At 43.5% G+C, this 10,195-nt stretch overlaps 1 protein-coding gene across 1 annotated transcript in view; it reads left to right on the plus strand.

The window, feature by feature from the left end:
* The window catches only part of CNOT10 (CCR4-NOT transcription complex subunit 10), a 32,390-nt gene extending 25,266 nt beyond the window's left edge, over positions 1–7,124 (plus strand). Inside the window, exons 14-19 of the mRNA XM_064704720.1 lie at positions 1,083–1,196; positions 2,545–2,675; positions 3,439–3,474; positions 3,576–3,703; positions 4,959–5,034; positions 6,831–7,124. Of these exons, the coding sequence (XP_064560790.1) occupies positions 1,083–1,196; positions 2,545–2,675; positions 3,439–3,474; positions 3,576–3,703; positions 4,959–5,034; positions 6,831–6,985 (640 nt within the window). The 3' untranslated portion in view covers positions 6,986–7,124. The remainder of the gene's footprint in view (positions 1–1,082; positions 1,197–2,544; positions 2,676–3,438; positions 3,475–3,575; positions 3,704–4,958; positions 5,035–6,830) is intronic.
* The last annotated feature ends 3,071 nt before the right edge of the window (positions 7,125–10,195 follow it).

Raw genomic sequence — 10,195 nt, forward strand, 5'->3', positions numbered from 1 at the left:
TAATTAAGGAGCATGCCTCCTGGGAAAGGGGAATAAAGGCACCCCAGGCCCTGCCATGAATGACATGACTTACTGCTGGACCGAAAGCGGGCTTGACAGTTGCCAGAAGGCTGGGCAGTAATAGCCCGCCGGCCAGCGGGAGAGCCCGCGCCTCTCCTCCCTCTGCTCCCAACCCCTCTCAGAGCATCCACTCGTCCTCCCTGGAGAGGAACAGAGCCCTGCTCACAGCAGGGTGTCCTGGGCAGAGGCTTGTGCCCTGAGGACAGGGCAGCCTGCACTGAAAGATGTTTTACCAAGTGGAAAATATCTCCAAGAACAGTGTTTGGAGAGGGGAGCAGTTATTACAAAGTGTGAAGCTTGGCCTAATGATGGCGTCCTGATGTGGGGTTATTGTTTGAAGATGGAAAATGTGAGTAGTTCAGATTTCATTAAATAAACTGCCAGAGATTTTCTGGTTTTGGAAAGATAAGCAAGTCTGTGATGGCAACAAAATGCCATGGATCACTCAGAGTCTTGGCACTGGGTTACAGCCCTCAACTGAACACAAAACTGGAAATGCCAGATTCTCCAGCGTTGTCTCCCTGTGTGCAGATGTTGTTCAATAGAAGAGTGAAATATGTTACAGCCTAATTGATAGCTACTGTGTGTCTGTAGAGTGTGTTTTATAGCAATCTAGAAACCTGCTACTGTTCTCTACAACAGAAGGTGAGGGCAGAGGACTACAAATGGGTCCAAGGCAAGACCAGTAACAAGAGTGTGAGAAAGGGAAACTTTCCATGAGAAAAACGACACATGGTGAAGTCCATCTTTTTTTAGTCTGTTATTTATGATGAAAACTGCAAAATCTTACTGAGCACACCATGGTAATCCGTGGTTTATGTTCGTAGGACAATCAAGCCCATAAATAATGAAAACTCATTAACTTCATGGTTAGATAGGAAGTCATTATTGAAAGTTTGATATATTTCTTTAGCACTAAACAAGAAAGAGGATTTAACAGGTGTGTTTGGAATCACAGAATTCTCCATTTAACATGTTGACTCTCCCCTTCTCCCCTTTGTTTTTTTGTCTGTTTCTTCCAGGTGCTCGATCCTTGCGTGTAGTGCTTACGTGGCTCTGGCTTTGGGGGATAACCTTATGGCATTGAATCATGCAGATAAACTTCTGCAGCAACCAAAGCTCTCAGGGTCTCTTAAGTAAGTCTGATGGGGTCATTTCTTCTTTCTCAGCCCTGTGTTTTGCTGGACAGTTCTGAGTTGAAGCATCCAATGTCTGTATTTGGTTGCCAAATTTGTGTCTGATGCAAAGAATTGCTTGACCTGCTCCTGTTCTTGTTGAAGCCCTGACTAAATGCCCATTGATACACAGGAACATGAATTCCCTCCTTTGTATATGAATTCCACATAATTTGGAATCAATTGCTGCTTTTGTTACTGTTTCTCCAGCTCTGGGTCCCATGCAGCAGCAGGACCATCAGGTCTCTGTGATTCACTGCAGGGTTGCACATGCTTGGCACAGCACAAGGGGCAGGGATGTGCAGCTGTGGGTAGCCAACATCAGCCCAAACCCACACAGCTGAAAGGTTACTTCTGAAACTACAGCCTCAGAGGGGAAGGTTTGCTCAGTCACTCAGGGTAACAGATCTTGTGTGTGCAGGACTGTCACTTCACCTGCTACTGCTGCTTATGCAGGTTCCATTCTGCAGTTTCTCTCGGTCACCTCTCATTTGGCACTGTATTTTTTGGAAGGATATTCAAAGTGCATTCTTTTTCTACCCACCAGTTCTCATAGAATTCTACAAATTCAAAAAAGGCAACTTCAGTCCTATCCTTCTGACACTGCACTTAATGCACAAGATAAAGTATAGCAGAAGTTTTTACAGTAGTAATATTTTTCAAAACTGGTAATGTATGGTGGAAGGCAAGGTAACTTGTGCTTGTTTTTATATGCTGGCACCATGCTTTAAACTGGTCCATGCCAGTTAAATTCTTTGGCTTTTTTCTTCACACTACTGCAGCTCATCCTTTTGCACAGCCATTGTATTAGCAAGGTCTTTGAGGAGTTTGCAAGGTAACACATAATTTTGTGTTACTGTTATGTAATGAAAGAAATGCTAAATAACAGTTGTTTTGCAAAGACAAAGAGGTGTGTATCTTGGTCCCAGGAAAATAGGTGCTTTATTTTTATTGAATGTAAATTAATGTAGCACTTTAAATTGTAGATGTATCCATATTCTGGGGTGGCTTTTCTTAATTCTCTGAGTAAAGCCCCACCAAGATACTTTCTCTGTGGAATGGAAACTCCTGTGCACGGATGAATTGTCATTATTCAGGTGTGGAATTTTTTTATAACTTTGGTGCCTAAAAGCAGTAAATGGTAGAACTGGGTATTATGACAATACCTTATGAGCAAGTTAACTTCCATGCTATTGTTCCCAGTAACAATTCCCATGTGCTCACATCAAAAACTGCATTGTTTGTCTCTCATAACAAACTGTGGGGATTTCTGTGCTGACATTTGTACCCTGACCCTTTGCTGTTGTAGGTTTCTTGGGCATTTGTATGCAGCAGAAGCTCTCATCTCTCTAGACAGAATATCTGATGCCATCACTCACTTGAACCCCGAGAATGTCACTGATGTTTCCCTTGGGATCTCTTCAAATGAGCAGGATCAAGGTTAATGCACCCACACTTTGTTATAACTGGTTATGCTTTCAGCTGCTTTCCTGCTGTAACTTTGTAGACACAGATATAATGATGATTAAGACATTTTGTTTTAAGACCTGTAGGTTATTGTAGGTTACAGGAGGGTGTTGTGTTTCTGTTGTTGTGTTTTTATTTTCCTGGCTTCAGTTCTTACTTTGTGTTTGGTGTGTCTTTTCCTTGTTTGTCACTCCTATGAGGTGATTAATTCTGTAGCATTAACAGGACTGTATATTGTAGTATTCTGACTTGTTTGAAGGAAATTTTTGAAGTCATTTTTGCTAAATATGCTATTATGGTTAAGTTTGGGTTTTATGTCATTTATTATCTCTTCCAGCTTTTTGGTCTTTAAACCAGGCTTTGTCATACCACTGCAGAACACTTTACTGAGATATAGGGAGTGGGGAGACCTTAATCTTAGTCCTCTTGTTGGGAGTGTGTATTCTGTTAGAGAAAAGTACTTCAGAACCATCTGTATAGTGGAGTCTACAGCAGCTCTGATTCCAGTGACATGCCTGCAGTTTGAGTTCACTGTACTCATCTGCAAATCTAAAAGCACAACACTGAAGATAGGAAGTCTTGAATGATGTAAACTCTTGAGCAAACTGATCTGTTTTCCCTCTTTAATGTCAGACTGTGAAGAAAGCAGAAAATTTGTATCTTTGTATTATTTTTGTAATAACCTTTAAAAAAGGTCACAGAACATGACGTGTTTGTGTTTGTTTTTTCTTTGCAGGGTCTGACAAAGGAGAGAATGAGGCAATGGAATCTTGTAAGTACCAGCCACTGTATTCAGCAGAGTACAAGAACTTACTTGGCCAGTTGGAATAAAAGTGTACAGAAAATAAGAATTTTATTTTCTTTTAATTGCAGCTGGCAAGCAGACGCCACAGTGTTACCCCAGTTCGGTCACGTCTGCTCGAACAATGATGTTGTTTAACCTCGGAAGTGCTTACTGCTTGAGGAGTGAATATGACAAAGCTCGAAAGTGTCTTCATCAGGTATGAAAAACAAACCTCAAGGCAGCTTTAGGGACAAATGTGCTTCCTTCAAAGTGCCACTCGGATCACAGTGAGTTCTGGTGATTTCACAGCCCAGCTTACTTGCAGACCCTGCTGAGATGATGGCTTTTCTCTGTCTTTATGAACCAGTCTCTATTAAAAACAAAATTAATTCCAAATTTCTTACTTGTGTAAAAAGTTCAATACCACTACTGGCAGCATTTCATTTTCCTTTCATATCAGAGCAGGGGAAGATGACTGAGAAGCCTTTTCACGTTTTTTATGTTAACTTGTTTGAGGTTTTTGTTGTTTTTTTTTTTTGTGGTCTTTTTAATGCTCTAGTAGTAATTGTTATAATTCAGAGAAGGTTTTCTCCCTAGTCATTTATTAACTCACCATCAGAACTATTATGTTTAGGGCTGTGAGAACAAACTACAATTCTGCTGGAAGCATGCTCCTTGTCTGCCTCTTGTCCCAGGAATTCTCAAGTGCTGCTTTTGAAATGCTGTCTCCACCTGGCCTGTGTCACGTCACTTGGTCTTTTTCATGGCTGGGACCCATCTCTTTCAGCATGATGTTTCTCTTTTTGCAGCCACTCCTGTCTGTCAGGAACACTGCTTGGATGCATTGTTGAGCTACAAACTCAAACAGCAGCTTCCAAATTACTTCACAGTGGTTGTGTATGTGAACAGATTCAAATTCTTTGAGGCTCTCAGCTACTTAAGGCAGCTGTCTGGCTCTTTTTCCTGCTGAGGCTTCTTATGATGGGGCAGGTGTCTCTGCTTGGGCTCTGAAACACCTGTGTAAAGCCCAAAGGAGTGCAAGGCCACCCATGGGTGTAAAATACAGTGGGGCTCTGCATCTACAATAAATTCATTGACTTCATAGCTGAAAAATGGTTGTATATGGAAAGTTAATGAACAGTGTTTGTTAACTTTGTATTCTGAACTTTGGAGTAGTGGAGGTTACCTTCTTCACCTGTCACCTCAGCAGGAAACCACACTGGGCTGGCCCAAGAAATACAGATCCATATGAACATAAGCACACAGCAGATGGTCCTGCTAATTAGTGTGAAACAATCTTGCTATGTAGATAATCTTGCAGTCTCTCCTTGCATGTTTAAAACTGATGGAGTGTATGAGTTTGAAAAAAATCTGGTCTTTGTTGATGAATTGATCTTGTCAAGGGGCACTTTCTTTGTTCTGGATCTTTCTCTTAAGCACTTTTTCTCTCCACCCTCTTGTTTTTCAACAAGGCTGCTTCGCTGATCCACCCCAAAGAGATCCCTCCAGAGGCCATCCTGCTGGCTGTGTATCTTGAATTGCAGAATGGTAAGTTGGGAGGTGTTCAGGCAACCTAAGTTTGGGATACAAAGGAAGGAGGGCAGCACTCATCATTCCTACTCTATAGGGAGTTGTGCCACTATTTTGAACAATACACTTTAGCCCTGCCTCCTTCTTAACCTGCTGTGGATCCATGTATGTGCACCTTCACTTCCATAGTTTGCCATCCTGTTCTTACACACACCTCCTAAATATTCATTTCCTGAGCTGAAGTTTTCTATGTTTAGTACAGAAGTCAGCAGTCTTGGATAGGCTCTGTAGAAGTTTGCAGGCAACCCCAACATGGGAAGAGATGAGTTGACTCCATGTTTCAGAAGGCTGATGTATTATTTTATGATGTATACATTATATTAAAACTATACTAAAAGAACAGAAGAAAGGATTTCATCAGAAGGCTTGCAAGGAAAAAAAGGAATGATAACAAAAGCTTGTGACTCTCAGAATCTGAGCCAGCTGGGCTGTGATTGGCCATTAATTAACATGAGACCAATCACACATCCACCTGTTGCATTCCACAGCAGCAGATTGGTTTTCTTTTCCTCTGAAGCTTCTCAGCTTCACAGGAGAAAAAATCCTAACAAAAGGATTTTTCATAAAATATCATGGCTACATTCTCAGTAGAACTCTTGATGAAGTTTCTGCTATAAAGAGAGTTTGAAAAGCTTTCTCCATTAAAAGCCAAACACAATCCAAGTTTCCCAAAGAAGCTGTGTCAAGGCTTGTGTAGCAAGTATGGCAGCAAAGCTTGTAATACTGATAATTTTCTCTTCCACAATGCTTTTCTTTGAAGGTTCACTTGGTTGGTAGGAGGGGAAAGCTCTACATAATGGGAAACTGGAAAGGTTGCACTTGAATTCTGCAGTGAGAGCAGACTGGTGCAGCTGCTGCTTGAAGCTGTCATGGTTGCAGACCTGTGCTCCTTGGGGGGCATTTCATATCCAAGTGTTGTGAAATGTTCTGTGTGCCTGTTCCCCTTCAGTGATGTTGCACTGCAGGCAGGCAGAGGATTCTAGCATTTGTATTTGGAATTGAGACCTCTACAATGCTTTTCTTACAAAGATGTTTCTAAATTGGAGTTTTGGAAACCTTTATTTCTGCAATAAAGATGTACAGAGCAGAAAAGAGTAGAAAGTGGGATTTCCATCCCTCACCCTCTTCTAAGTACATGACTAAAAGAGGCTAAAGACATTTTTGTTCTATAAATGACAACAAAATGGTGCATCTCTTCTGAAACAAAAACTTCAGGGAAAGAAAACTACGAGGGAAAAATACTCTCCTCACAACTCAAGTGCCTTTTCTCCTGTAATTTTACAAGTTTAATTTTTAACAGAGTAAGTTTTCCATGTATAGTGGTAGTTGTTTGATGGACTGTACATACAGTTAAAAATCAGATTACTTCTTTTGAAAACATGTTTCATCCCCTTGGCATTTGCATTACTGTCTGCAGTGTCACAGTGTGAGGGCATTTTGTGTGAGGTCTAGAGCCTCGCTGTGCAGCTGGGAGAGAGAAGAGGTGACCTTTGGGAAATTAGAAGGTGCTTTGGCATCTTCCAGCTCTGAGGTAAAAACTTGATGTCTTCAGCTAAGAATAGGTGGACTCATTTTTTTCAAATTTCCTGTTGTCTACTGCTTTTCCTATCTGTGCCAGCATTTCACTGGAGAGGAGGGACTGCTGGTGTACCTGGCCTGGGCCCAGGGCTGGCTCATCAGCTCTCTGTCCCTGAACAGTAATTCATATGCCATTAAATGGTATTCTGGGGTTTTAATTGAAACTTGTCATGTAGGTAATACGCAGCTGGCACTGCAGATCATCAAGAGGAACCAGCTGCTCCCTTCTGTGAAAACACTCTCTGACATGAGGAAAAAGCCTGTTTTCCAGCCAGTCCACTCCATCCAGCCTATTCAGATGCCAGCTTTCACCACTGTTCAAAGGAAGTGAGGTTGTGCTTGAACCTGCTGCTGCCCTGGTCAGGGGGGCTTGGGATTTTGTATATTTTTTTAACCTAGGACACCTGAATACCCCAATTGCTGGAGTGTGTTTGTTTATGTAAATTTTTAATAAAAGATGTAAACCAAAAGACTTGTTTGAAAATATTATTAATGAATGATGGGAGGTTAGTACCTGCTTTGAATGGGAATGGTAGTCTATTTACAAAAAAAAAAAAATCCAAGTGTGCAATTCAGCTCTTTTTGAAGAGAATAGAGGGGAGAGCAGTGAGTGGAGAAAACCATTTACCTGCAGTAAAGTCCTGCTGAAGGAGCAGTTGAGCTGTTGTGTTGGCTGCTGTTCTGACATATATATGCCATGCTCTTCCTCAACAAAGAGGGAACCTCTTTCTGTTGGCTTTTATTTCTCCTTTGTGACTTTTTTTTCCCTCTCTGGTTTTCCTTTGCCCAAGGAAAGTTTGATAGTTACTTAATGGTGTAAGGGTGCAGCTATGGAGGAAGCATGGATCTGGCTATAAGAAAAAGGTTGGGTTTGGGGTGGTTGTTTTGTGGGGAGCAGGGGTTGGGTGGGTGGGGGAGTTTTGGGGTTTTTTGGTTAATTTTTTTTTTTCTTTTGGAGAGGAAATTGTGGCAGATTTTAATCTAGTTTCCAATGTAGAGGAATACCTCTCATACCTCTCATCTTAACAAAAAAACATATTTGCCTTTTTCTCAAAGGAAGATGGAGGATAATCAAGGACCTTGTGGTTACTGACTGTGAGCACAGGAGCGGCCCAAGATAATTGGAGCCCAGCACTCCTCTCACAGTCCCTCCAGGGCTGTTTTGTGCCATTTCAGCTATCCTGATAATCTCCAGGGCAGAGCTGAGCTACCACCTTATCTCCTGTGCTGCTGGCATTGTACTTTAGGTGCTGGCTGGAGGCAAAGGTCACTTCTCCCAGCAGCACCTTGGATTCGGGGCCTGCCCTTTCTGCTCCCAGTACCGTGAGTGTGAGGGAATGCACGTGTGTCCAGGAGAGGAAGGAAGGCAGCAGGATTTGTATTCATCATCTTGGAGAAACCAGCTGACAGAAACAGCACAGCAAGCGTATTCAACAATGTGCAAGTTGTGGAGCGAGCACAGGTGTGTCTCCAGAGGGAAGCAGCAGCTTGGGACCTGCTACTCTGTCTCGTGTCAGATCAATCCTTTCAGAATCCAACCCAGTAGCTGCCTTTTCCAGTGACTTTTCTATCACTGCAACGCACTCTTGTCCTCAGGTAGGGACAAACGGCTTAGAAACACTAGGAATAAAAAAGTATCAGGAGTAAGTTGGTAGCGATCACCTTTCTTGAAAGAGAGAAGAAAGGGAGCTGATAGATCTTTTACCTCAGAGCAGATAGACTGATTAAATACAAAAAGGTTCAAGATGCTCCCTGTGTGGTCCCGGGCCCTGAATGGAGAAGATTCTTCCCCGCCCCCCAAGGAATGCGGGGCATTCACATGCAAAAGCTGCTGTGGCCGTGCCCGGGCTCGGTGAAGGATGCGGTTGTTTCCCAGATAAGGCTCCTCTTATCGCAGCACGTGAGCCGCAGCCCCGGTGCCCGAGGCAGCTCAGCCCCCACCGCAGCTGCGGGATGGACGCGCCGGGATGGCGGCTCTCAAGCGTCCAGCGTTTGCTATTAACAGAAAGGAAAAAATAAATATCATAACACCACAAGGGAGGCAGCAGCCAAGGACCTGGATTCTCCCTTCAATCCTTTTGATCTCCTGTAGGAAAGAAATGAAGGTCAAGTAAAACGGTGAGCAGTCCTTCGGTAGAAAACGGGGAGCATGAGCAGCCCAGGCTCAGCAGTGGGCTGTTAGTAAACCCAGTAATGCTCAGCAGTTTGGTTTGAGCCCCTTCCTGAAGGAAAAGATGCCCGTCCCTCTCTGTCCCCCCACTCTGCCCTTACCTCCAGGATCTCCCCTGCAGCAGCACAGAGGCTCATATTCCCAGAGCAGGAGAAAGGGGTGCAGTCCCTTCCCCCCAGCACACACCACAAGCATTGCTGCTGCCTCAGGGCTCTTCCTGCTCCGTGCCTGTGGCCACTGCTGTCACCTTTAGCTGTGCCCATGGCCCGGTGCAAGGAGTGGCTAGCACTCATCCAGCAGTGTCCTGAGCCATCTCCTGGTGTTCAGGGAGCTTTTGGGTACCAGCTGCCTTCAGGAGGAGGGCACAGAGGAGCCAAGGGAATACAGAGTAACACAGAAGCTGGACAAACACACCTGGGCAGCCTTTGTCCCCACCTCCACAGGGCCTTCTCCCTCCTTCCCTCCCACTTGAAGGGATCTCTGTACTCCTGACGTGTTGTCAGCTTCTCCAGCAGGAAGAAGGCAATGGCCGGGTGATGGATTTTGATGGAAGTGCTGAGACCCCTACAGCTGTACAGGTGATGCCCAGAAGGCATCTTGGCTCTGAAAAGCTAAAGCAGACAGCACTTCCAGAGCCTGGAATCCACCTCCACTGCCACCCATGCTGGGAATTCAGGCAGTGGCTTTAATTATCAAACCTCACTCGAAGAGCATCTTCCTATGCTCACTATTTCTTTTCAAACCTTTTCCAAGGTAGTGAGGAAAAATGGCAGCTTTCTACCAACCCAACTTCTGTTGACAGCCTGCCCTGTAAGATGCCAGAGAGACTTATTAAATGTTCTGGTGGCTTTGCTTTACACTGCCATGCAGAAGAAACATTCTTTCAGTGGCCAAGGTGAAGGAAAGGAAACCTAGAAATGGACCTAAAAAAGTTAAACCAGAAACTTCCTGGCAAAATACTGGGGAAAAAAAGATGGAGTTTGAAGCAGTGAGTTCAGTATCACAACTCTTTCCCCCAGTCATGACAATGAGGATTTTTTTCTAGTAACAGACAACTAGGAGGGGCTTTTTCTTTTTTGCAACCTGATAAAAGAGAAGGCTTTTCCTGGGTGGTACAGAAACACACACACACACAGTTGCCGTGAAAAAAACCTCACATTTATTTGATTAAACAAAAATAAAATAAACTGCATAGGAACATTTTAAAGTCCAGAGAGACACTGACTTTGTTTTAAGGCTGCCAGTAGCTGATACATCGTCTCCTTGCTACATCCTTCAGCCTTCCCTATGGACCACAAAGATACATTCAGAAGCCTCCATTAACACAAGGGTTCTAACATTTTGTTCACTTATTCTACATAAAAGTTTGCA

Source organism: Zonotrichia leucophrys, chromosome 2, assembly GCF_028769735.1.
Source record: "Zonotrichia leucophrys gambelii isolate GWCS_2022_RI chromosome 2, RI_Zleu_2.0, whole genome shotgun sequence".
In the NCBI taxonomy this organism is placed as follows: Eukaryota; Metazoa; Chordata; class Aves; order Passeriformes; family Passerellidae; genus Zonotrichia; species Zonotrichia leucophrys.